General features: G+C 38.0%; 1 protein-coding gene and 1 long non-coding RNA gene across 18 annotated transcripts in view; both read left to right on the top strand.

The window, feature by feature from the left end:
* Window positions 1-27,865, top strand: part of brsk2b (BR serine/threonine kinase 2b) — a 268,040-nt gene that overhangs the window by 183,345 nt on the left and 56,830 nt on the right. For all 17 annotated transcript variants that reach the window (XM_087261795.1, XM_087261790.1, XM_087261796.1 and 14 more), the window contains exons 4-5: window positions 14,114-14,254; window positions 27,164-27,280. In XM_087261795.1, the coding sequence (XP_087117921.1) occupies window positions 14,114-14,254; window positions 27,164-27,280 (258 nt within the window). The remainder of the gene's footprint in view (window positions 1-14,113; window positions 14,255-27,163; window positions 27,281-27,865) is intronic.
* On the top strand, window positions 6,122-8,792 carry LOC148679681 (uncharacterized). Its single transcript, XR_015944696.1, has 2 exons — window positions 6,122-7,710; window positions 8,654-8,792. It is a non-coding gene; the product is annotated as an uncharacterized LOC148679681 (long non-coding RNA).

Genomic DNA, 27,865 nt, shown 5'->3' with positions numbered 1-27,865 from the left:
AATGCGTTACAGAGATATCGCCTCAAGTCCATTTTTGCAAGTTCTACGTTAAATTAGTTCGCAAGTTAAACGAAAACGGTTGGTCTAATCAACTTGAATTCCATAACTTTTGGTTGGCATGGTCTGTAGATCATGTGATTCAATTTTGGTAAAAATCGGAGACACGGCCTAGGACGAGTTCGATCAAATAGGTTTTTCGAAAAATTTAAAATAGCGCGAAAAAATTCATGACGGAAAATGACGTCATAGGTTGCGTTTGAATCGGACTGAGCCAAGGAATCAGAGGAAAAAAGAATTTTGATTGTAGCCCATTCGGTTCAAAAGTTATGATGATAAATGTATGTGAAAGTTTGGACAAGTGGTGGCGCTAGAGAGTTTGATTTTGAGACTTCATATTTGGCCTGATTAATGTTAATACTGGCCTCTATCATTGTGCCAGATGCATACCATGTTTTGTAATAATATGTGAATATGTTGGTAAAATATAGCATTTTTGGCCTAAAATCAAAATGGGCGACGCCCAAAATGGCTGACCTGTGAAAATCAGACATCATTTGACTCGACATGCTCTGCCGGATGTAATGAGACCAGTTTTATGAGTTTCGGACGAAAGGTTGAGATGTTATAAGCCAAAAAGCAAGTTTTTTATATCTCCGGACCACTAGGGGGCAGTGCGCCGAAACTCTGCCTGTAACCTCAGACCCTAGTTGTCATAACACACACCAAGTTTGGTGTGAATCGGTGAATGCGTTACGGAGATATCGTCTCAAGTCCATTTTCGCAAGTCCTTCGTTAAATTTGATCGCAAGTTAAACGAAAACGGTTGGTCAAATCAACTTGAATTCCATAACTTTTGGTTGGCATAGTCTGTAGATCATGTGATTCAATTTTGGTGAAAATCGGAGAAATGGCCTAGGACGAGTTCGATCAAATAGGTTTTTCGAAAAATTTAAAATAGCGCGAAAAAATTCATGACGGAAAATGACGTCATAGGGTGCATTTGAATCGGACTGAGCCAAGGAATCAGAGAAAAAAAGAAATTTGATTGTAGCCCATTCGGTTCAAAAGTTATGATGATAAACGTATGTGAAAGTTTGGACAAGTGGTGGCGCTAGAGAGTTTGATTTTGAGACTTCATGTTTGGTCTGATTAATGTTAATACTGTCCTCTATCATTGTGCCAAATTATACAACTTTCCCGCATACGCCTATATGGGCTGCCATTCAAATCCGGCGGAAGAAACGGAAGAAGAATAATAATAATAATAAATATAGCTGCAAGCAGCAATTAAGGGGCCAAGCACTATTGGCCATAAGGTGGCGCTGCTCCAGACGTTTTTGAGTACTTTCAGGGCATGGGGTTGAAGATGCATACCATGTTTTGTAATGATATGTGAATGTGTTGGTAAAATATAGCATTTTTGGCCAAAAATCGAAATGGGCGACGCCCAAAATGGCTGACCTGTGAAAATCAGACATCATTCGACTCGGCATGCTCTGCCGAATGTAATGAGACCAGTTTCATGAGTTTCGGACGAAAGGTTGAGACGTTATAAGCCAAAAAGCAAGTTTTTAGTATCTCCGGACCACTAGGGGGCAGTGCGCCGAAACTCCGCAATTAACCTTAGACCCTAGTTGTCATAACACACACCAAGTTTGGTGTGAATCGGTGAATGCGTTACAGAGATATCGCCTCAAGTCCATTTTCGCAAGTTCTACGTTAAATTAGTTCGCAAGTTAAACGAAAACGGTTGGTCTAATCAACTTGAATTCCATAACTTTTGGTTGGCATGGTCAGTAGATCATGTGATTAAATTTTGGTGAAAATCGGAGACACGGCCTAGGACGAGTTCGATCAAATAGGTTTTGCGAAAAATTTAAAATAGCGCGAAAAAAGTCATGACGGAAAATGACGTCATAGGGTGCGTTTGAATTGGACTGAGCCAAGGAATCAGAGGAAAAAAGAATTTTGATTGTAGCCCATTCGGTTCAAAAGTTATGATGATAAACATACGTGAAAGTTTGGACAAGTGGTGGCGCTAGAGAGTTTGATTTTGAGACTTCATAATTGGCCTGATTAATGTTAATACTGGCCTCTATCATTGTGCCAAATTATACAACTTTCCCGCATACGCCTATATGGGCTGCCATTCAAATCCGGCGGAAGAAACGGAAGAAGAAGAAGAAGAAGAAGAAGAATAATAATAATAATAATAAATATAGCTGCAAGCAGCAATTAAGGGGCCAAGCACTATTGGCCATAAGGTGGCGCTGCTCCAGACGTTTTTGAGTACTTTCAGGGCATGGGGTTGAAGATGCATACCATGTTTTGTAATGATATGTGAATGTGTTGGTAAAATATAGCATTTTTGGCCAAAAATCGAAATGGGCGACGCCCAAAATGGCTGACCTGTGAAAATCAGACATCATTCGACTCGGCATGCTCTGCCGGATGTAATGAGACCAGTTTCATGAGTTTCGGACGAAAGGTTGAGACGTTATAAGCCAAAAAGCAAGTTTTTTGTATCTCCGGACCACTAGGGGGCAGTGCGCCGAAACTCCGCAATTAACCTTAGACCCTAGTTGTCATAACACACACCAAGTTTGGTGTGAATCGGTGAATGTGTTACAGAGATATCGCCTCAAGTCCATTTTCGCAAGTTCTACGTTAAATTAGTTCGCAAGTTAAACGAAAACGGTTGGTCTAATCAACTTGAATTCCATAACTTTTGGTTGGCATGGTCTGTAGATCATGTGATTAAATTTTGGTGAAAATCGGAGACACGGCCTAGGACGAGTTCGATCAAATAGGTTTTTCGAAAAATTTAAAATAGCGCGAAAAAAGTCATGACGGAAAATGACGTCATAGGGTGCGTTTGAATCGGACTGAGCCAAGGAATCAGAGGAAAAAAGAATTTTGATTGTAGCCCATTCGGTTCAAAAGTTATGATGATAAACATACGTGAAAGTTTGGACAAGTGGTGGCGCTAGAGAGTTTGATTTTGAGACTTCATAATTGGCCTGATTAATGTTAATACTGGCCTCTATCATTGTGCCAAATTATACAACTTTCCCGCATACGCCTATATGGGCTGCCATTCAAATCCGGCGGAAGAAACGGAAGAAGAAGAAGAATAATAATAAATATAGCTGCAAGCAGCAATTAAGGGGCCAAGCACTATTGGCCATAAGGTGGCGCTGCTCCAGATGTTTTTGAGTACTTTTAGGGCATGGGGTTGAAGATGCATACCATGTTATGTAATGATATGTGAATGTGTTGGTAAAATATAGCATTTTTGGCCAAAAATCGAAATGGGCGAAGCCCAAAATGGCTGACCTGTGAAAATCAGACATCATTCGACTCGGCATGCTCTGCCGGATGTAATGAGACCAGTTTCATGAGTTTCGGGCGAAAGGTTGAGACGTTATAAGCCAAAAAGCAAGTTTTTTGTATCTCCGGACCACTAGGGGGCAGTGCGCCGAAAATCCGCAATTATCCTTAGACCCTAGTTGTCATAACACACACCAAGTTTGGTGTGAATCGGTAAATGCGTTACAGAGATATCGTCTCAAGTCCATTTTTGCAAGTTCTACGTTAAATTAGTTCGCAAGTTAAACGAAAACGGTTGGTCAAATCAACTTGAATTCCATAACTTTTGGTTGGCATGGTCTGTAGATCATGTGATTCAATTTTGGTGAAAATCGGAGACACAGCCTAGGACGAGTTCGATCAAATAGGTTTTTCGAAAAATTTAAAATAGCGCGAAAAAATTCATGACGGAAAATGACGTCATAGGGTGCGTTTGAATCGGACTGAGCCAAGGAGTCAGAGGAAAAAAGAATTTTGATTGTAGCCCATTCGGTTCAAAAGTTATGATGATAAACGTATGTGAAAGTTTGGACAAGTGGTGGCGCTAGAGAGTTTGATTTTGAGACTTCATGTTTGGTCTGATTAATGTTAATACTGGCCTCTATCATTGTGCCAAATTATACAACTTTCCCGCATACGCCTATATGGGCTGCCATTCAAATCCGGCGGAAGAAACGGAAGAAGAAGAAGAATAATAATAATAATAATAATAATAATAATAAGAACACTAACGAAAGCAATAGGTGCCTATGCACCTACGGTGCTTGGCCCCTAATAATAAGAACACTAACGAAAGCAATAGGTGCCTACGCACCTACGGTGCTTGGCCCCTAATAAATATAGCTGCAAGCAGCAATTAAGGGGCCAAGCACTATTGGCCATAAGGTGGCGCTGCTCCAGACGTTTTTGAGTACTTTCAGGGCATGGGGTTGAAGATGCATACCATGTTTTGTAATGATATGTGTATGTGTTGGTAAAATATTGCATTTTTGGCCAAAAATCGAAATGGGCGACGCCCAAAATGGCTGACCTGTGAAAATCAGACATCATTCGACTCGGCATGCTCTGCCGGATGTAATGAGACCAGTTTCATGAGTTTCGGACGAAAGGTTGAGACGTTATAAGCCAAAAAGCAAGTTTTTTGTTTCTCCGGACCACTAGAGGGCAGTGCGCCGAAACTCCGCAATTAACCTTAGACCCTAGTTGTCATAACACACACCAAGTTTGGTGTGAATTGGTGAATGCGTTACGGAGATATCGTCTCAAGTCCATTTTTGCAAGTTCTACGTTAAATTTGATTGCAAGTTAAACGAAAACGGTTGGTCAAATCAACTTGAATTCCATAACTTTTGGTTGGCATGGTCTGTAGATCATGTGATTCAATTTGGGTGATAATCGGAGAAACGGCCTAGGACGAGTTCGATCAAATAGGTTTTTCGAATAATTTAAAATAACGCGAAAAAATTCATGACGGAAAATGACGTCATAGGGTGCGTTTGAATCGGACTGATCCAAGAAATCAGTGGGAAAAAGAATTTTGATTGTAGCCCATTTGGTTCAAAAGTTATCATGATAAACATACATGAACATTTGGACAAGTGGTGGCGCTAGAGAGTTTGATTTTAAGACTTCATATTTGGTATGATTAATGTTAATACTGTCCTCTATCATTGTGCCAGATGCTTACCATGTTTTGTAATGATATGTGAATATGTTGGTAAAATATAGCATTTTTGGCCAAAAATCGAAATGGGCGACGCCCAAAATGGCTGACCTGTAAAAATCAGACATCATTCGACTTGACATGCTCTGCCGGATGTAATGAGACCAGTTTTATGAGTTTCGGACGAAAGGTTGAGATGTTATAAGCCAAAAAGCAAGTTTTTTGTATCTCCGGACCACTAGGGGGCAGTGTGCCGAAACTCCGCAATTAACCTTAGACCCTAGTTATCATAACACACACCAAGTTTGGTGTGAATCGGTGAATGCGTTACAGAGATATCGCCTCAAGTCCATTTTCGCAAGTTCTTCGTTAAATTAGTTCGCAATTTAAACAAAAACGGTTGGTCTAATCAACTTGAATTCCATAACTTTTGGTTGGCATGGTCTGTAGATCATGTGATTCAATTTTGGTGAAAATCGGAGACACGGCCTAGGACGAGTTCGATCAAATAGGTTTTTCGAAAAATTTAAAATAGCGCGAAAAAATTCATGACGGAAAATGACGTCATAGGGTGGGTTTGAATCGGACTGAGCCAAGGAATCAGAGGAAAAAAGAATTTTGATTGTAGCCCATTCGGTTCAAAAGTTATGATGATAAACATACGTGAAAGTTTGGACAAGTGGTGGCGCTAGAGAGTTTGATTTTGAGACTTCATGTTTGGTCTGATTAATGTTAATACTGGCCTCTATCATTGTGCCAAATTATACAACTTTCCCGCATACGCCTATATGGGCTGCCATTCAAATCCGGCGGAAGAAACGGAAGAAGAAGAAGAAGAAGAATAATAATAATAATAATAATAATAATAATAAGAACACTAACGAAAGCAATAGGTGCCTACGCACCTACGGTGCTTGGCCCCTAATAAGAACACTAACGAAAGCAATAGGTGCCTACGCACCTACGGTGCTTGGCCCCTAATAATAAATATAGCTGCAAGCAGCAATTAAGGGGCCAAGCACTATTGGCCATAAGGTGGCGCTGCTCCAGACGTTTTTGAGTACTTTCAGGGCATGGGGTTGAAGATGCATACCATGTTTTGTAATGATATGTGAATGTGTTGGTAAAATATAGCATTTTTGGCCAAAAATCGAAATGGGCGACGCCCAAAATGGCTGACCTGTGAAAATCAGACATCATTCGACTCGGCATGCTCTGCCGGATGTAATGAGACCAGTTTCATGAGTTTCGGACGAAAGGTTGAGACGTTATAAGCCAAAAAGCAAGTTTTTTGTATCTCCGGACCACTAGGGGGCAGTGCGCCGAAACTCCGCAATTAACCTTAGACCCTAGTTGTCATAACACACACCAAGTTTGGTGTGAATCGGTGAATGCGTTACAGAGATATCGCCTCAAGTCCATTTTCGCAAGTTCTACGTTAAATTAGTTCGCAAGTTAAACGAAAACGGTTGGTCTAATCAACTTGAATTCCATAACTTTTGGTTGGCATGGTCTGTAGATCATGTGATTAAATTTTGGTGAAAATCGGAGACACGGCGTAGGACGAGTTCGATCAAATAGGTTTTTCGAAAAATTTAAAATAGCGCGAAAAAAGTCATGACGGAAAATGACGTCATAGGGTGCGTTTGAATCGGACTGAGCCAAGGAATCAGAGGAAAAAAGAATTTTGATTGTAGCCCATTCGGTTCAAAAGTTATGATGATAAACATACGTGAAAGTTTGGACAAGTGGTGGCGCTAGAGAGTTTGATTTTGAGACTTCATAATTGGCCTGATTAATGTTAATACTGGCCTCTATCATTGTGCCAAATTATACAACTTTCCCGCATACGCCTATATGGGCTGCCATTCAAATCCGGCGGAAGAAACGGAAGAAGAAGAATAATAATAATAAATATAGCTGCAAGCAGCAATTAAGGGGCCAAGCACTATTGGCCATAAGGTGGCGCTGCTCCAGACGTTTTTGAGTACTTTCAGGGCATGGGGTTGAAGATGTATACCATGTTTTGTAATGATATGTGAATGTGTTGGTAAAATATAGCATTTTTGGCCAAAAATCGAAATGGGCGACGCCCAAAATGGCTGACCTGTGAAAATCAGACATCATTCGACTCGGCATGCTCTGCCGGATGTAATGAGACCAGTTTCATGAGTTTCGGATGAAAGGTTGAGACGTTATAAGCCAAAAAGCAAGTTTTTTGTATCTCCGGACCACTAGGGGGCAGTGCGCCGAAACTCCGCAATTAACCTTAGACCCTAGTTGTCATAACACTCACCAAGTTTGGTGTGAATCGGTAAATGCGTTACAGAGATATCGCCTCAAGTCCATTTTTGCAAGTTCAACGTTAAATTAGTTCGCAAGTTAAACGAAAACGGTTGGTCAAATCAACTTGAATTCCATAACTTTTGGTTGGCATGGTCTGTAGATCATGTGATTCAATTTTGGTGAAAATCGGAGACACGGCCTAGGACGAGTTCGATCAAATAGGTTTTTCGAAAAATTTAAAATAGCGCGAAAAAATTCATGACGGAAAATGACGTCATAGGGTGTGTTTGAATCGGACTGAGCCAAGGAATCAGAGGAAAAAAGAATTTTGATTGTAGCCCATTCGGTTCAAAAGTTATGATGATAAACATACATGAAAGTTTGGACAAGTGGTGGCGCTAGAGAGTTTGATTTTGGGACTTCATGTTTGGTGTGATTAATGTTAATACTGGCCTCTATCATTGTGCCAAATTATACAACTTTCCCGCATACGCCTATATGGGCTGCCATTCAAATCCGGCGGAAGAAACGGAAGAAGAAGAAGAAGAAGAAGAAGAAGAAGAATAATAATAAATATAGCTGCAAGCAGCAATTAAGGGGCCAAGCACTTTTGGCCAAAAGGTGGCGCTGCTCCTGAAGTTTTTGTGTACTTTCAGGGCATGGGGTTGAAGATGCATACCATGTTTTGTAATGATATGTGAATGTGTTGGTAAAATATAGCATTTTTGGCCAAAAATCAAAATGGGCGACGCCCAAAATGGCTGACCTGTGAAAATCAGACATCATTCGACTCGGCATGCTCTGCCGGATGTAATGAGACCAGTTTCATGAGTTTCGAACGAAAGGTTAAGACGTTATAAGCCAAAAAGCAAGTTTTTAGTATCTCCGGACCACTAGGGGGCAGTGCGCCGAAACTCCGCAATTAACCTTAGACCCTAGTTGTCATAACACACACCAAGTTTGGTGTGAATCGGTGAATGCATTACAGAGATATCGCCTCAAGTCCATTTTCGCAAGTTCTACGTTAAATTAGTTCGTAAGTTAAACGAAAACGGTTGGTCTAATCAACTTGAATTCCATAACTTTTGGTTGGCATGGTCTGTAGATCATGTGATTCAATTTTGGTGAAAATCGGAGACACGGCCTAGGACGAGTTCGATCAAATAGGTTTTTCGAAAAATTTTAAATAGCGCGAAAAAATTCATGACGGAAAATGACGTCATAGGGTGGGTTTGAATCGGACTGAGCCAAGGAATCAGAGGAAAAAAGAATTTTGATTGTAGCCCATTCGGTTCAAAAGTTATCATGATAAACATACGTGAAAGTTTGGACAAGTGGTGGCGCTAGAGAGTTTGATTTTGAGACTTCATAATTGGCCTGATTAATGTTAATACTGGCCTCTATCATTGTGCCAAATTATACAACTTTCCCGCATACGCCTATATGGGCTGCCATTCAAATCCGGCGGAAGAAACGGAAGAAGAAGAAGAAGAATAATAATAATAATAAATATAGCTGCAAGCAGCAATTAAGGGGCCAAGCACTTTTGGCCAAAAGGTGGCGCTGCTCCTGAAGTTTTTGTGTACTTTCAGGGCATGGGGTTGAAGATGCATACCATGTTTTGTAATGATATGTGAATGTGTTGGTAAAATATAGCATTTTTGGCCAAAAATCAAAATGGGCGACGCCCAAAATGGCTGACCTGTGAAAATCAGACATCATTCGACTCGGCATGCTCTGCCGGATGTAATGAGACCAGTTTCATGAGTTTCGAACGAAAGGTTAAGACGTTATAAGCCAAAAAGCAAGTTTTTAGTATCTCCGGACCACTAGGGGGCAGTGCGCCGAAACTCCGCAATTAACCTTAGACCCTAGTTGTCATAACACACACCAAGTTTGGTGTGAATCGGTGAATGCATTACAGAGATATCGCCTCAAGTCCATTTTCGCAAGTTCTACGTTAAATTAGTTCGTAAGTTAAACGAAAACGGTTGGTCTAATCAACTTGAATTCCATAACTTTTGGTTGGCATGGTCTGTAGATCATGTGATTCAATTTTGGTGAAAATCGGAGACACGGCCTAGGACGAGTTCGATCAAATAGGTTTTTCGAAAAATTTTAAATAGCGCGAAAAAATTCATGACGGAAAATGACGTCATAGGGTGGGTTTGAATCGGACTGAGCCAAGGAATCAGAGGAAAAAAGAATTTTGATTGTAGCCCATTCGGTTCAAAAGTTATCATGATAAACATACGTGAAAGTTTGGACAAGTGGTGGCGCTAGAGAGTTTGATTTTGAGACTTCATAATTGGCCTGATTAATGTTAATACTGGCCTCTATCATTGTGCCAAATTATACAACTTTCCCGCATACGCCTATATGGGCTGCCATTCAAATCCGGCGGAAGAAACGGAAGAAGAAGAAGAAGAATAATAATAATAATAATAATAAGAACACTAACGAAAGCAATAGGTGCCTACGCACCTACGGTGCTTGGCCCCTAAATATAGCTGCAAGCAGCAATTAAGGGGCCAAGCACTATTGGCCATAAGGTGGCGCTGCTCCAGACGTTTTTGAGTACTTTCAGGGCATGGGGTTGAAGATGCATACCATGTTTTGTAATGATATGTGAATGTGTTGGTAAAATATTGCATTTTTGGCCAAAAATCGAAATGGGCGACGCCCAAAATGGCTGACCTGTGAAAATCAGACATCATTCGACTCGGCATGCTCTGCCGGATGTAATGAGACCAATTTCATGAGTTTCGGACGAAAGGTTGAGACGTTATAAGCCAAAAAGCAAGTTTTTTGTATCTCCGGACCACTAGAGGGCAGTGCGCCGAAACTCCGCAATTAACCTTAGACCCTAGTTGTCATAACACACACCAAGTTTGGTGTGAATTGGTGAATGCGTTACGGAGATATCGTCTCAAGTCCATTTTTGCAAGTTCTACGTTAAATTTGATTGCAAGTTAAACGAAAACGGTTGGTCAAATCAACTTGAATTCCATAACTTTTGGTTGGCATGGTCTGTAGATCATGTGATTCAATTTGGGTGATAATCGGAGAAACGGCCTAGGACGAGTTCGATCAAATAGGTTTTTCGAATAATTTAAAATAACGCGAAAAAATTCATGACGGAAAATGACGTCATAGAGTGCGTTTGAATCGGACTGATCCAAGGAATCAGTGGGAAAAAGAATTTTGATTGTAGCCCATTTGGTTCAAAAGTTATCATGATAAACATACATGAACATTTGGACAAGTGGTGGCGCTAGAGAGTTTGATTTTGAGACTTCATATTTGGTATGATTAATGTTAATGCTGTCCTCTATCATTGTGCCAGATGCTTACCATGTTTTGTAATGATATGTGAATATGTTGGTAAAATATAGCATTTTTGGCCAAAAATCGAAATGGGCGACGCCCAAAATGGCTGACCTGTGAAAATCAGACATCATTCGACTTGACATGCTCTGCCGGATGTAATGAGACCAGTTTTATGAGTTTCGGACGAAAGGTTGAGATGTTATAAGCCAAAAAGCAAGTTTTTTGTATCTCCGGACCACTAGGGGGCAGTGTGCCGAAACTCCGCAATTAACCTTAGACCCTAGTTGTCATAACACACACCAAGTTTGGTGTGAATCGGTGAATGCGTTACAGAGATATCGCCTCAAGTCCATTTTCGCAAGTTCTTCGTTAAATTAGTTCGCAAGTTAAACAAAAACGGTTGGTCTAATCAACTTGAATTCCATAACTTTTGGTTGGCATGGTCTGTAGATCATGTGATTCAATTTTGGTGAAAATCGGAGACACGGCCTAGGACGAGTTCGATCAAATAGGTTTTTCGAAAAATTTAAAATAGCGCGAAAAAATTCATGACGGAAAATGACGTCATAGGGTGGGTTTGAATCGGACTGAGCCAAGGAATCAGAGGAAAAAAGAATTTTGATTGTAGCCCATTCGGTTCAAAAGTTATGATGATAAACATACGTGAAAGTTTGGACAAGTGGTGGCGCTAGAGAGTTTGATTTTGAGACTTCATGTTTGGTCTGATTAATGTTAATACTGGCCTCTATCATTGTGCCAAATTATACAACTTTCCCGCATACGCCTATATGGGCTGCCATTCAAATCCGGCGGAAGAAACGGAAGAAGAAGAAGAAGAATAATAATAATAATAATAATAATAAGAACACTAACGAAAGCAATAGGTGCCTACGCACCTACGGTGCTTGGCCCCTAATAATAAGAACACTAACGAAAGCAATAGGTGCCTACGCACCTACGGTGCTTGGCCCCTAATAATAAATATAGCTGCAAGCAGCAATTAAGGGGCCAAGCACTATTGGCCATAAGGTGGCGCTGCTCCAGACGTTTTTGAGTACTTTCAGGGCATGGGGTTGAAGATGCATACCATGTTTTGTAATGATATGTGAATGTGTTGGTAAAATATAGCATTTTTGGCCAAAAATCGAAATGGGCGACACCCAAAATGGTTGACCTGTAAAAATCAGACATCATTCGACTCGACATGCTCTGCCGGATGTAATGAGACCAGTTTCATGAGTTTCGGGCGAAAGGTTGAGACGTTATAAGCCAAAAGCAAGTTTTTAGTATCTCCGGACCACTAGGGGGCAGTGCGCCGAAACTCCGCAATTAACCTTAGACCCTAGTTGTCATAACACAAACCAAGTTTGGTGTGAATCGGTGAATGCGTTACAGAGATATCGCCTCAAGTCCATTTTTGCAAGTTCTTCGTTAAATTAGTTCGCAAGTTAAACAAAAACGGTTGGTCTAATCAACTTGAATTCCATAACTTTTGGTTGGCATGGTCTGTAGATTATGTGATTCAATTTTGGTGAAAATCGGAGACACGGCCTAGGACGAGTTCGATCAAATAGGTTTTTCGAAAAATTTAAAATAGCGCGAAAAAATTCATGACGGAAATGACGTCATAGGGTGGGTTTGAATCGGATTGAGCCAAGGAATCAGAGGAAAAAAGAATTTTGATTGTAGCCCATTCGGTTCAAAAGTTATCATGATAAACATACGTGAAAGTTTGGACAAGTAGTGGCGCTAGAGAGTTTGATTTTGAGACTTCATAATTGGCCTGATTAATGTTAATACTGGCCTCTATCATTGTGCCAAATTATACAACTTTCCCGCATACGCCTATATGGGCTGCCATTCAAATCCGGCGGAAGAAACGGAAGAAGAAGAAGAAGAATAATAATAATAATAAATATAGCTGCAAGCAGCAATTAAGGGGCCAAGCACTATTGGCCATAAGGTGGCGCTGCTCCAGACGTTTTTGAGTACTTTCAGGGCATGGGGTTGAAGATGCATACCATGTTTTGTAATGATATGTGAATGTGTTGGTAAAATATAGCATTTTTGGCCAAAAATCGAAATGGGCGACGCCCAAAATGGCTGACCTGTGAAAATCAGACATCATTCGACTCGGCATGCTCTGCCGGATGTAATGAGACCAGTTTCATGAGTTTCGGACGAAAGGTTGAGACGTTATAAGCCAAAAAGCAAGTTTTTAGTATCTCCGGACCACTAGGGGGCAGTGCGCCGAAACTCCGCAATTAACCTTAGACCCTAGTTGTCATAACACACACCAAGTTTGGTGTGAATCGGTGAATGCATTACAGAGATATCGCCTCAAGTCCATTATCGCAAGTTCTATGTTAAATTAGTTCGTAAGTTAAACGAAAACGGTTGGTCAAATCAACTTGAATTCCATAACTTTTGGTTGGCGTGGTCTGTAGATCATATGATTCAATTTTGGTGAAAATCTGAGACACGGCCTAGGACGAGTTCGATCAAATAGGTTTTTCGAAAAATTTAAAATAGCGCGAAAAAATTCATGACGGAAAATGACGTCATAGGGTGGGTTTGAATCGGACTGAGCCAAGGAATCAGAGGAAAAAAGAATTTTGATTGTAGCCCATTCGGTTCAAAAGTTATGATGATAAACATACGTGAAAGTTTGGACAAGTGGTGGCGCTAGAGAGTTTGATTTTGAGACTTCATAATTGGCCTGATTAATGTTAATACTGGCCTCTATCATTGTGCCAAATTATACAACTTTCCCGCATACGCCTATATGGGCTGCCATTCAAATCCGGCGGAAGAAACGGAAGAAGAAGAAGAATAATAATAATAATAATAATAATAATAATAATAATAAGAAGAACACTAACGAAAGCAATAGGTGCCTACGCACCTACGGTGCTTGGCCCCTAATAATAAGAACACTAACGAAAGCAATAGGTGCCTACGCACCTACGGTGCTTGGCCCCTAATAATAAGAACACTAACGAAAGCAATAGGTGCCTACGCACCTACGGTGCTTGGCCCCTAATAATAATAATAATAATAATAATAATAATAACAACAATAACAACAACAATAATAATCATCATCATCATCATCACCGTCATCATCATCATGATATTTGTAATAATAAAAATGAAACTCTAACACTAATAATAATAATAACAATAATATTTGTAATACTACTGCTACTACTACTACCACTGCTTATAATAATAATAATAATAATAAAATTAAAAAGAATAATAATAATCGTAATAATAATATTTGTAATAATAATAATATTAAGAATAATAATAAAAAAGAAAAATAAGTGTCCAAACGAGGCTTCCTTACTCTTTTCTATTTTTTTATTCCGGCCTCAAACTTCTGAAGCTAGTGTACACTGTACTGCATATTGGCAGTAGTTCTACCATGGGATTTCTTACTCTTGCTGCTTGTCTTCCACAGATATTTGGTTCTAGAGCATGTGTCAGGTGGAGAACTATTTGACTACTTGGTAAAAAAGGGCAGGTTAACACCCAAAGAGGCCAGGAAGTTCTTCAGACAGATCATCTCGGCGCTGGACTTCTGCCACAGTCACTCCATATGGTAAGACTTCTGTGTTCAAATCAAATCTCAGTGAGTCAGAAGCCTTCGTTTCCAGCGTTCGAAGCATGGCACGCTCTCATTATTCAGTTCAAGCAAGTCAAATATGTTGGTATTGCTGCTGCGAACATTTTTTGTCTGTTTTCATACATCATGTATAGCCAGCAGCTGTTGTTGTCCGGCGTGTGTTACTGCTGTTCTCTCATTTATTATGTATGGTGAAAGCCACCTCAAGTGAAGCGTTTTTTTTTTTTTTTTTTCAGTCATTGCAAAGCACTGTTTGTGAATACAAATATAATCATATTGAGATATTATTGTTTTGCACCCTTGATCTAGTCTCTAACCACAAACCCACACACACATTTTGAGGGTCAGAGATTGATAGCTGCCCTCCAGTGCAACTTCAGAATACAGACTTTTTTTATTACTGAGTGTATCCTCAAGCTTTCTTTCTTCACATCTTTGAGATATAAATGAAGATTGTGCTCAAATTTTCTTTATACGCTTTCTCTCTGTCTTTTCTGACTTTGGAGCCGAGAGGGTTTCCATTAGCCGGGCAACAACAGGAGATGATGAAGGGTTTTGCGTTCATAGTTCCTGGGATTTTAAGAAATTCTTTATTTTTACTGAGCCAAGGGTTAACATTATTATAACAATTATACAAATTAACAATTTTAAAATGCGTAATGAGGTGACCTAGCCCCCCAAAAATGTAATAGATACGTCTTTCAGAGGTATTTGAAAATTAATTACATTCAATTGGGATTGTGAAAACTAAAATAACCATGTTTTACTTTTAATTGCTAATGGGTCGGGGAACTGTGTTTTTTCTGATCCATTAAAATGTTTTGGAAAAGCAGGCAAAAGATTTATTCTTATTTTTTAATCTTTTATTGATCATTGAGGTTTGAATAATCAAGCATTTAAATACTATATATATTTTCTGTAGTATATACAGTATATAGACTCTGAATACACGATTTGTTTAACTGTTATATATGCAGTATGAGCAATATCCCGCAAGTAGCAATGAGATATGGCTGTATATCAGCCCTAGTGGTAGACTTGCGTTTGCTTGCTGTCACAGGCCAAGTGCCTTAGTGTCCCGCCAGTGACAATATACAACCGTATCCTACTGCTACAACTGTTTGACAGAATAATAATGTATATAAAAAAAGAAAAGGACGAAGCAGTGGCGCTGTAGGTAGTGCTGTCGCCTCACAGCAAGAAGGTCGCTGGGTCGCTGGTTCAAGCCTTGGCTCAGTTGGCATTTCTGTGTGGAGTTTGCATGTTCTCCCTGCCTTCGCGTGGGTTTCCTCCGGGTGCTTCGGTTTCCCCCACAGTCCAAAGACATGCGGTACAGATCAATTGGGTAGGCTAAATTGTCCGTAGTGTATGACTATGTGAGTGTGTGAATAGGTGTGTGGGTGTTTCCCAGAGATGGGTTGCGGCTGGAAAGACATCCGCTGCGTAAAAACTTGCTGGATAAGTTGGCCATTCATTCCGCTGTGGCGACCCCGGATTAATAAAAGAACTAAGCCGGCAAGAAAATGAATGAATAAAAACGAAAATCAAACACGAAGAGTCTAAAAATTCTTATGTATGAGGAACTACTTCCTTCGACCATTTATTCACTTCTGTAGCTGATCGTCAGAACAGCAGAAACTGTTCAAAGAGTAGCCAGCACAAAATACATACATTTCTAATATATGAGTCCCATCTCACTCTCAATACACTATAATAACTAAGGTATAAGTACAGCAAAGTAACATAAAAAAGAGGGAGATCGACTTAAAAAGTCACTCACCAGTTTGATAATGATTTAATCAGCTGTAGAAAATATGCCAATCTTTTCACCTCTAAGCTCTTATTACGCACTCTCTGTTGCCATCTTGTGGCAGAGCGTCAACCCTCTGCTCTGCTCAGTAGGACAGGCTGATAGATGCCGACGTGCTGTATCTCCAAAATTATAACTATTTAAAATAGGCACTATCCTTATAAATAAACTACATGCAATATGAACAACTGCATTCTTGCGTCAAAAGTACATTATGTTTTCCAATGGCATAATTGTCAAACCATATTGAGTTTATTGACCTGCTGTTACTTTATGTGGGCAGAGAAATACAGAAGGGTGAAGAGGCTGTTTGAATGCTGTTATGGCACAATATCAGAATATCAGATTCGAGAACCCGACAGAACTGTTGTATAAATGAAGAATTCAGATGCAAACCCTCTAAATCCATCAGACCTCTTTTTTGTAAAAGAGCATTTTCTATCAGGCTTCTACAATTAGGTTCAGAGGGTTCATTTTGTAGGTAATCAAAAGTTTATTATCTAGTAAGTAAAATAAATGTATTTCATAAGTGTCTTTTTTCACAATTCTTTGGTTTTCAACAAGGTGGATTTTATTTTGCGTAAAAATCAGTTAAATCCATTCCTGCTTTATATGCAGAAACCTCTAAATCCACCTAGTTTAAAGACGGTGTAATTAGCTGAAAAATCACTAAAGATGCAATTAAAAAATATTTTAACAAACACAAAACACATTACACAAACCACCTTGAATTAAAAAAATCTAAATCTGTCAAGTAAGTGACGGTTCATTCCGCTGTGGGGACCCCTGATAAACTAGGGACTAAGCAGAAGGAAAGTGAATGAATGAAATCTGTCAAGTGCATTAACCCATAACATAAAAATTGACATTCATTAAATCTTAACGATCCGTTGTCATTTTTGTTATTTATGATTTAGATTTAATGTAATTAGAACAATGTAAACATTAAAAACATTGTAAACTACACTTAATGTAGTGCAAAAATATTGTGACGCATCAATATCTGTGCATTGTCTATTAATATAAAAAGCTTATCAGACATAAAGCATAAAAATATATTAAAAATATATAGTTTTATACACTAAATTCATCTTTTAAAAAATAGCTTACATTAGCAAATAAAACACAAGGTGGGCCTACTGGGGAAAAAGTTTATGTCTTAAACACTTTTAGAAGCTGTCATTCATTCTTTCTCACCATACTCAAGGTCTTGGCCTCTTTTTTGTCTCTTGCTTATCCTTATAGCATGTGGCATAAAAAGACCGGCTACTAACTTTGACTTTTTTTTAAACAAAGTTGGCGTTTAATATATAGTAAATTGGACTCATTCAAAGTAGCGTTGCTGCGCAAAAAAACGTTTTGAATGCATGTTACACTTCCGACTGTACAGTGGGTTTTCTCTTTTTCATAATGCACATAGTTTTGAGGTAAGGGACGTTTTCATTCACTGACATTCCGCCATTCACTGACAGTTGGACAGGCTCCAATTCATCAGACTCTTTTACAATCTAAATCGGAAGTGGAATAAAACAGTCTCCTAATTAAGGCTGGCATACCAGCGGGCCGTTACATTGAAAACATATGATTCGATCCACGCCTTTAGATTGGATCTCGGGACATGGCGACTTTTGCTGTGAAAGGCAGGTGGCGTTTACAGGGTTTTGCCCTGTTTTTTTTCTGAATAGGCTGATGCTGCCATTTAGATGATTTGAAGCAAAATTATTTGTTGAACATGTACTGCATGCCTAAAGCTTTTGCTCAATGCCATTAGCTAATTTTTGGCAGAAGTGGCGATTAGCGTCTTTTCCAGCTAAACTCTTCCAATTTACATTATTTATAACATATATATTGTATATATTATATTAAATTTATAAAACGTAATATTTAAAATATTTTGCCCTCCTGTAAAGAATACATTATTTTCTTCTTTAAATATTTCTTTAGAGACATATTTGAAAAAGAAATACAATTTTTCACGAGTGTTAATAATTTTGCCTTCAACTCAAATTTGATTAATGATAACCTTTTGACTTTAGGATACAATCCTATATGTTACATTTTCAGATTTGACTTACAAATGATGTAAATAACAATGATCCCTTTTCAGTATGTTTGAACCTTATCATCTAGCGCAGCATTACTCTACAAAACTCAAAAACTGTGACAAAGGGCGGTTGGATGACAGCCTGTGTTTCCTCTAAGTGGACTCTGATTTAAGAGAAGTTCACTTCAAACTTCTCTCAACTTTAAGAGCTAGCGCTAATGCTAATAATGTTTCTGTTCGAATTCTCACGACCATATCCTCTTCATATGCTAATATCCTAATGCACTGAAGGGGCAGCCATTAGCACAATATTTGCATCTGTTTACCATGCACTTCAGCAGTCGCACAGCCTAATGAAGACAGCCGCATGCTTCCAGCACAGCTCAACTAGCTGATGGATGGTTTGAAGGCCTTTCACGATAGGTGATGGAAAGCGTTGAATAAACAGCATAGCAGGGAGACATCACTCGTTCGCTCCTCTTGCTCGTTTGCAGCCATTTTCCTCTCTGGGGTTTGAAACCTCCACTCAGATAATGTGCTGTGTTGATAGCCTTCTGCTATCACTGCATTCACAGGGATGAAATTATGGCTTTCTGGCCCCACTGTGAGGACAGACGAAAAGACTAAAGTCTGAATAAAGCCTGTCAAATTCATCAGCCTTTTACACGATACGAGTGCTGTCAGGTACACACGAGGGCATTGAGGAGGAAGAGGAGCCAAGTTAACTTGTGTCTAAGTAACTAGGCCTGACCCTCAAGTGGTTTTCTCTGTTGTGTTTTTGGAAGGGAGTTGCCATTGTCTGGATAGAGAGAATGATGTGGTGGTTTAACGCTATTTAATACTGCACCCCCCCAAATTTATTGTTTTAAAGAGCCCCTTTTCTGCATTAAAAAGGTCATATTTTGGGGGTCTCCAACAACAGGCTGATATGCATGCAATGTCCCACACCCTTCCTTAGTGTGATGCTCATGTGCACTGATTTGTTCGATGACCCAGTCTGTTGTGATTGGTCGTCTGCATTCAGCGCGAGACAGAGAGAAACACCCACCACGGCTTATCAACATTGTTGAAGTTGTCAGAGTTCAGTGTGTATGTGTGAGCCCAATGCAGAAGTATTTTAAAGCAGTGCAGTTTAACACCAACATATTGCTCTATTTTTAACCACGTCACACATTCAGTATTAATCCACACAGTGGCAACAGCTAAACCATTTTGAAACTTTAAATCTGTAAAAAATGCAATTTAGACGCAATTTGTGAATATAAAGTTAACCAGATACAGTACAAGCCCCATGGAGCAATTACAAGTAACAAAACACAATTAAATACATATTTTGCAAGCTAGAAAAACAAGAAGGCAACCATTTTAATCACACTTAAGTTAATTACACTTGTGAAATGGAGGAAGAAACTGATTCATGAACTGTGTACTGATGAAGTTCCTGTCAAGCTCTGACAAAAGCCCATTCATCAATAGTGCTTTCTGATCCTTCCTTTAGCAAATGAATGATGAATCCCCTGTTGCAGGGTAGATTATTGCATTAAACACCAGAACATTCACTTATTATTGTTCACTCATTTTCAGTAATGATCAGTCCCCTACAAACTTGCATTCCGCTAGTGTTTGAAGGGAAAGGCTCGTTCACGTTTTACTGGAACATATTTGGTATTTTTCATGTCAACAGGCAAAAGATCCAGACGAACAAAAACAAATAATTTAAACCAATCTGAATCTAATCTCTTATAAAAAAATTAATAGTTTTAAACACGGTGCACTTTCAGATTTAAACCCTGGTTGGATGTTTTCATTCACTTACAGCTGTGTTACACACTGCATGGAAGGTCATTTTCAAAAACCCATAATAGGGGCTCTTTAAATCTCACACTAATCTGATCTGACTTTAGGTAGATAGCATTAAAACGCTTAGCTTTATTATGAAAGCTTTGTAATTTTAAGCTGCTCTGTAAAAAATATCTGTTCATTACAGTTTCCTTATTGTGTGTTTTTCCCCGGTTTATTTCTACTTTGAATTGTGTTATTGGACCTTGATTTCTGCTCTGTCAACTTTTGATATTAAACATTTTTAAAATAATATAATATTACACATATATATATATATATATATATATATATATATATATATATATATATATATATATATATATATATATATATGCAAATTAACAGAAAATGTACCCGCAGTTTATTACAAAGTTTTTGGTTTTTGTAGCTCAATATATAACATCAACCCAGGCAATATATCACTTTAAACATATTAAAAATATTCATAAAATATTTTTTTCAACTTTTTAAAGTTAAAAGTTGTTGGAGGAAAGACTGAGGTCCCACAATGCAATTCAAAAGCACAAAATCACAAAAAAAAAAAGGTTCTTTTTACAGTATTAGCAAAAGAGTGCTACTCAGTAGGCCTACAAAGCTGACTGATTAAACAAATAAATAATTTGACAAATATAGTTTAGAATGATTCTTCTTCTATTGCATTGTTAAAGAGATTTAGAAATAAAGTTTGTTTATTTTTGTTTTTGTTTTGTTTTTTTATCAGGGTTTTAAATGACTTTAGAGTCATGTAAACACTTAAGTCGCTGTCATTGTTTTTCTTATATTTCCTTTTTTATAAATTACAGAAATCAGTGCTTTTGAAGGTAAAAAAAAAAATCACAAATTGTGATATCTAAATACAAATAGTTTCACTGCGAAACTGAAAGAAAATCTACAAATACTAACACAAATACTTCAGAAAAATTTTGACAAGACACCATAAAATCTGTGAAGTCAGTCAAATGCCCCCCACATCCCATTACCAGTGTTTTGTCTATGTTAATATTGACTATTTAAATGTTTATTTTTTATGACTGGGTGTATCTATGCAGTTTCAGCACTTCAAACTGCAACAAAATGGCCACATTTCTCTACTATTTTTCATTCCAATGCTACTAAATTTTGTTAGCAGTTCCACTACTGATTTGTTGAACTGATAAAAGATTGCTTAGAAGATGCGTTGCTGAATGCACCAAACATGTAAATAAACAATACTTGTTTGAACTGAGCACCGAACAGATCATTTATCTTGGTTGAGTACAAAAGATAGCGCTGTATGAAATTGAGTGAATGTGTTTCAATGGACCAATTGTTTTCGTGACCACTGAGCTCGACAGCAGTGCTGTGAAATCCAGTGACAATCGGTTAAGTATGTTACAGAGCTTTGTGATACAAATGCATAAATTTGCATGCTGTCTTTCTTCATAACACAGATAAGGAAAACAGCTGAAACTTTGTACACCAATCATCAGGTTAGAAGGCTTTTCATTACACAAATCATCAGCTATTACTATGGTTTTACTGTAGTAACACTGAAAGGTATCACTGACAGAAATGAGAGATATTCACAAATGAGTTGTGCTTTTTTTTTTCTGAATGCCTTTACATTTTTGCTTTATTAACACATCATAAAAGGCCATAAAATAAAGCAACTTTTTTTTACTATGGAAGTAGGATTGCTATACGTTCAAGTGTAAAAATATGAGACTACAATGTCTTTACAGATAAAAAAAACATTAAACTCAAGCTATATTCAAAAAAAAAAAATATATATATACTTATTAATATTTCATATGCTATGCTACCGAATCATGTGCTGCTGCCACCATCTGTACAACTTAGTGGCACCTATGGTAGTGCTTCAGTAATAAAAGACGGTAATGTTAGCAGCGCAGACTAGTGCATAATTTAATGATCATCACTGAGATGATCATCTTCCTTGGTTCTAAAATTAACTGCTTGCTCTTATGACATTCAGAAGATGCTACTCTGAGGACATATAAATTAGGAGGACATGTAGTGATAAAAAAATAGATATTACTGACAAACTGGTCATTAAAACCTGCATGAAAGTGAGGCTTTGAGTTATGTTTCTGCCATAAGGATCTAGCTAAATGTCATGCTGTCTGGACTATTTGTTAATGGCAAATGTATGTTGACTAGCTGAGTTCTTGCAAAGTTTCTTATAGTCAGTTAAGTGTCAGTTGAAGGAGCAGTATCAACAGATATAGAGTAGTCAGTTTACTAATACTCAAATGGACCATCACTGTTACTATATTTTGTGGCATGGTTCTCGTTATTATTAACAGACTGAGATGAGGCTCTGGTTTGAAGAGTTCAGTATGTGAAGAAATAGCTGATCTCTTATCACTAATCACTACATATTTATGAATTAAAAGTTTGTCCACTCATCTTCAACATGTTTACTATTAACACTGGAGAGATCTAAATTTGGAATTTGCAATGAAAGAAATGCTGTTAAAATAATAAGAGAAATCAGTCAACATGATTTACTGTTTTAAAAGTTTTTCTGGGACTCAGAATCTGATCGAAATATTTATAAATGTAGACTGCTAAGTTGATAATCTGGTTCTTTTTGACATTCGCTAGAAGGAGTTCTGAATGGCCTTCATACAATGTTTTTGTCAAAATTCAGGCTGCACTCTATTTTTAGTCCATGTGATGTTGATTCCGGTCTTTCCGCTTCTTCACAAAAGGTCATTTTTTGCTCTTTGAAAGATGTCTCTTTCTGTTTAAATGGCATATAACAACACATGCTGTATAACTACACATAGCCATTGAATCAGAGATTTCATGCTGAATGTTAAAGCTGGAAAAATAGACATACTTTCAATGACTTAATTAATTAATTAATTCATTCATTCATTCATTCATTCATTCATTCATTCATTCATTCATTTAACAAGTATTCATTAAATATAAATATAATGCTTTTGCTGTATGTACAATGCTAAATTAGTGGTTAGCACTGTCACCTCACAGCAAGATGGTCACTGGTTCGAGTCTCAGCTGGGTCAGTTGGCATTTCTTTGTGGAGTTTGCTTGTTGGTGTGGATTTCCTCTGGGTGCTCCGGGTGTTTCCACCTTAGTCCAAAGACATTTGGTAATAATAGTGTATGTGTGTGCATATAAGAGTGTGTGGGTGTTTCCCAGTATTGAGTTGCAGCTGGAAGGTCGTCCGCTGTGTAAAACATATGCTGGATAAGTTGGCGTTCATACCGATGTGGAGACCCCTGATGAATAAACGTACAAAGCTGAAGGATAATGAATCAGTTTATGAAATTCTGGAGGTTGAAAGCAAAGGTGTTCACAGGTTCTGTGCCTCAACTTTTAAATTAACCATTTGTAGCAACATCATTGTATACCATCAACTTCACAGCAGGTCACTAGTGCTTTCCTCAAGGAGAGATTGTGTTTATTGGTTCCATTAACTTTCACTTTGTCAAGGAAGAAAAAGCGTACCCATTACTTACAGATTCTTATAGTACCTTCATAAAGTGTAAAGCTGAAGGACGAGAGAACAGCAAGGTAATATTGGCTAGTCTGGACACCTCAGTTTCCACAAACCACTGAGCTGTTAAATGCCATGTACACCCTTCTAAGTGGAACTGCCTAATGGTTTGGGGATGGGTTGCCAAGTCCCAGACAAATTTCCAGCCTAAAGCAGAATCAAAACCCACCAAAAAGAATGAAAATCCCTCCAAACCTTTGCATGATAACTGAAAAAAAAAAAATAATAATAATAAAAACGATTGACTTCTGATCAAATAATAATAATAATAAAAAATTCAGCTGTGCTTATTTTACCAGGTATTCAGTCCAAGGATGTGATTTAATTCATTTTACATGTATTTTGTTTTTTGCTTAAAAGGTTTTGTCTGTTGGTGGCTGTTACATTATTGCCTTTTTTGATAACTAGTCATAAAACTAAAGAGTCACCCTTCTGAAACTGTTCACTTTCATTTTAATCATTCATAATTATGCACCGCATAATTAGACTTCCTTGCACTTCATGCATTAAAATGAGAGCTGCAGAAGCAAAATGGCTTAACAGTCGATGGTCCGATGCTCTTACTGGAAGGCTTACTGAATGTTTTCATAGCGTATTTGCAAGCTTGAATTGTGCATCATCTAACTCTGTTTGAAACAAGCAAATGAGTTTATTTTGCAAGGATGTTGATGCTTGTGTCTGGGCAATACTTACATTTCCTACCCAGAGATCATTCAGTCGGTCCTGCATCACCCAATCAGTCTCTCGCTGGCAGCTAATCAGAAGAGCCTCTCAGCAAACACACACCAGTATTGACTGGCACCCCCATGCTATCTTTCCATTACCGAGAGCTCCACCTTCCCCACGGTTGCCTTGGCATGGGAAAGATGAATCAATCTCGGTAGTAAAAAAACTTTATCGCTGGTCTGTGTTTAACCTTTGCAATAACTTAGCCACAACTGGGTGAGGAGATACCACCTCTTTTATAGCTGATGCCTCAATCCGACATATGTTGTGACAGTTTCAACATATTAAGCTTTCAGAAGCTTGACTCTTTTGTAATTGCATTGTTTCTAAGTTAATATAGCTTGGAAATACTATTATTATTAGGATGATTCTCGTTCTGATGAAATGATCAAAGACCTTTGCCGTTGTAACATGGCTGCAACAGGCTCAATGATATTACGCTAGTTACCAGTTAGTAGCACTGCATAATATTAATTTGTCCATCAAGATTTAAGGTATAAATAGGAAAATGATCAGAACCCTTATTTGAAAATTATGAGTGGGATGCTAATGGTCTAATCCCATTCAATGGTCTAATTAAATTCTAATTTGATTCTTTGCTAAGCTAAAAAAATGGTAAAACTCAACATTTTAACTCTAGCTTACTAATAAAATGAGCCTGTTTCCCTCAAAAAGGGGAATTTTCCTTTAAACGGATAATGTAGTAAGATTGTTGGAGGTTAGTCTGAAATACAAGATCCATCTCTGAATGTCTTCCTATCTTGAGATCATGTAATTATGTGCCTGGACAGATGTTTTCCTTTCTGCTAATGTTTACTATGGTTGCAGATGGCTGATGAGTTCTCAGAATGATCCTTGCAGTTTGTTCTTATTGCAGCAAAGGAAGGAGGATGGTATTACTTGTTGCGGCAGAAAAAATAGCAGGATGGTATTTTTGGCTCAAGTCACGTTTTGTAGCCAACCAACAATTATTGTCCAGTTGCTGTTGCCAATCCATCCCAAATGATGAGCCCCTGTAAATGCTCATCGGCTCTCAGGTCACGATCAGCTGTCTTTTGAAAGATACTTGACGTGTACAAGCTGCTTTTTGATCTCTTGGGCCTAAAATGGTCTTGTGTTCCTCGATCACTTAGGCGCTCAGGATGAAAGGGGCTTCGCTTCTTGACACTGGCACAGAAGGCTCTGCATTTTTATCTTCAGATCAGAGGATTTCACAATGGTACAAGGAATCAAGATGTTTCCCCTGATGTCTGATCAAGAGATTTGGGCCTGAATCTGATACTGGCAGCTTAAATAAGTAATAAAAAATAGTCAAGCTGGATGGTTCAATAAAAACACAAGCATCTTCATAGAACCTTGTGCTCATAGGAGGGTTTTCAGTGAGCTGTAAGGTTAATTTTTCTTTTTCAAATGTTACGAAAAGTCAAGAATGGCAGCTAACTCTCTGCAACTCTCACATGGTCAACCAGTGAAGCTAAGGATGGCTGTGCCCTTCCGTACCTGAATGGGAAGGCTAGGTTGCTGCCGAAAGTGGTGTTAGTGAGACCAGCAGATGGCACTCAACCTGCTGTCTGCGTGGGTCTTAATGCCCCAGTGTATTGATGTGAACTCTATACTGCTCCGTAAGTGCCATCTTTTGGATAAAAAGTTGAACTGAGCTCCTGATCCTCTGTGGTCATTAAGAATCCCAGGATGTACTTCAAAAAAAGAGTAGGGGTTTAACCCCGGCATCCTGGCCAAACTTGCCCACTGGCGTCTGTCCATCAAGGTCTTCTAACCATCCCCATATCATAATTGGCTTCATCACTCTGTCTCCTGTCCATCAATCAGCTGATGTGTGGTGTGGTTTGTTTCTGTGTGCTCATAAAACTGTCAAGAGTTTAAACTGACAAGTATGTATATAAGTATATATTATAAATTGCATGCTAATGTTTTGAATGTCACTGGCGAAGTAACCAATGAACAATCTGTAAACGCTCCAACCTCTTCTGAAAAGGGGGCAGGAGCAACACCTTTTTTGGGATGCCCAACAAAACAGCATGTTTTCCTTCCACAATTATTACAATAAGCAATAACACATAATCAGTGAGGTATTTTGACATGGCAGACATATTCAGCAGAAATTTGAGCACTACATCTTGTGAAAAGTGCATAATACATCTCTTCTAATTTTTTATTTTTGTTTTTCTGAATTTTTTTATAAAAGCATTCATATTTCAGGCTTTTTTGACTTTTTGTTCCTTATTTATATCCTTGCAGTTTGTACTTAATTGCATTATTTCATTTTTTTTCTTCTCCTACCAAAAAATCTATTTTATTTTATTAAATGAGTTAAATGAAAAAGTCAGTAGCTAAAAAAAAACAAAAAAACGGTTGTTGGAAAAAAACATAAAAAACATTTGAAAAACATAAAAAACATTTGAAATGTTGTTTTGGTAATTCTAAAACGCCATAACCATTTTAGTAGTGGTGTTATTATATTATTAATCATACCTCCAGAATCAAGAGCGTCTGGGTCTCATGCCTTCAAACACCACCAGGCATTCATTGCATGTGGGCATTTGTCTTCTGAAGTAATTTATTAATTGAGGAAAAGATTGACTCAGCTTCTCCTACCGCAGCAAATTTTGCTTTTACTTTTGATATTTGGTGCTAGATTCTCAGGAAGTGACGATTTTGTTCTCTTAGACTACTTGGATGGAAATGCTGCTTTATTCGCATGTCTTATATGCGATTTTCAAGTTTTGTGCATAAATTTAATTTGCATCTTTGTTTAGAAACATAGCTGGTATTTGTATCAATTTCTATTTTATGTGTTTGTGAATAGATTAATTAGTTCACATAAGCTCTTACTCAAACAAAAATAGAGAAACTCAAAAAAGCTGCTATATGTGAATGCTTAAACCTGTAGTTTGTTGTTTCTTGTATTTGCAGCCACAGAGACCTGAAACCAGAGAACCTGCTGCTGGATGAGAAGAATAATATCAGGATAGCAGACTTTGGCATGGCTTCTCTACAGGTTGGAGACAGTCTCTTAGAAACCAGCTGTGGGTGAGTCATACTCTATCTTCCAACAGCAATTACCAGTAGACCTGAAACACTTGTTTCTCGTAAAATAAGCAGAAGATGCCTTCAGAAGTTAAATTGGCACTTTAAATTACATAATTGTGTTCAGGTTTCATTGGGCTAAAACATTACATTCTAATGGAATTTGTGGGTTAGTTCACCTAAAAATCTGTATTAAATCACTATTTACTCTCTCTCTCATGTGGTTTTCAGCATTTATGAATTTCTTTCTTCTGTTGAACACAAAAGAAGATATTTTTAAAAATGCAAATAAAAAAATACTATTAGGGATGCACCAATATGTATTTTTTGGCTGAAATTGATAACCAATAACTCTAATCAAGATTTGGAGGGTGATAACTGATATGCTACAACCGATAAATATAAATAATTCAAAATGTTGTATTTTTATACCATGAACAACTAATTTTTTTTTTAACTTCGTAAAAGTTCATAAAAATAATCTTATGAACTTAATAAATGCTCAAAGCAATAACTGCAAAATTGAAAGGTAATTATTTAGACCTATATTCATTTTATAATTACATAAATTAGCATGCCAAAAATAAA

This window comes from Danio rerio, chromosome 7 (assembly GCF_052040795.2).
Source record: "Danio rerio strain M-AB ecotype USA chromosome 7, GRCz13ab, whole genome shotgun sequence".
Lineage (NCBI taxonomy): Eukaryota > Metazoa > Chordata > Actinopteri > Cypriniformes > Danionidae > Danio > Danio rerio.
Note: the sequence above shows the minus strand (reverse complement) of the source record. Positions and strands in the feature narration are given on the sequence as shown.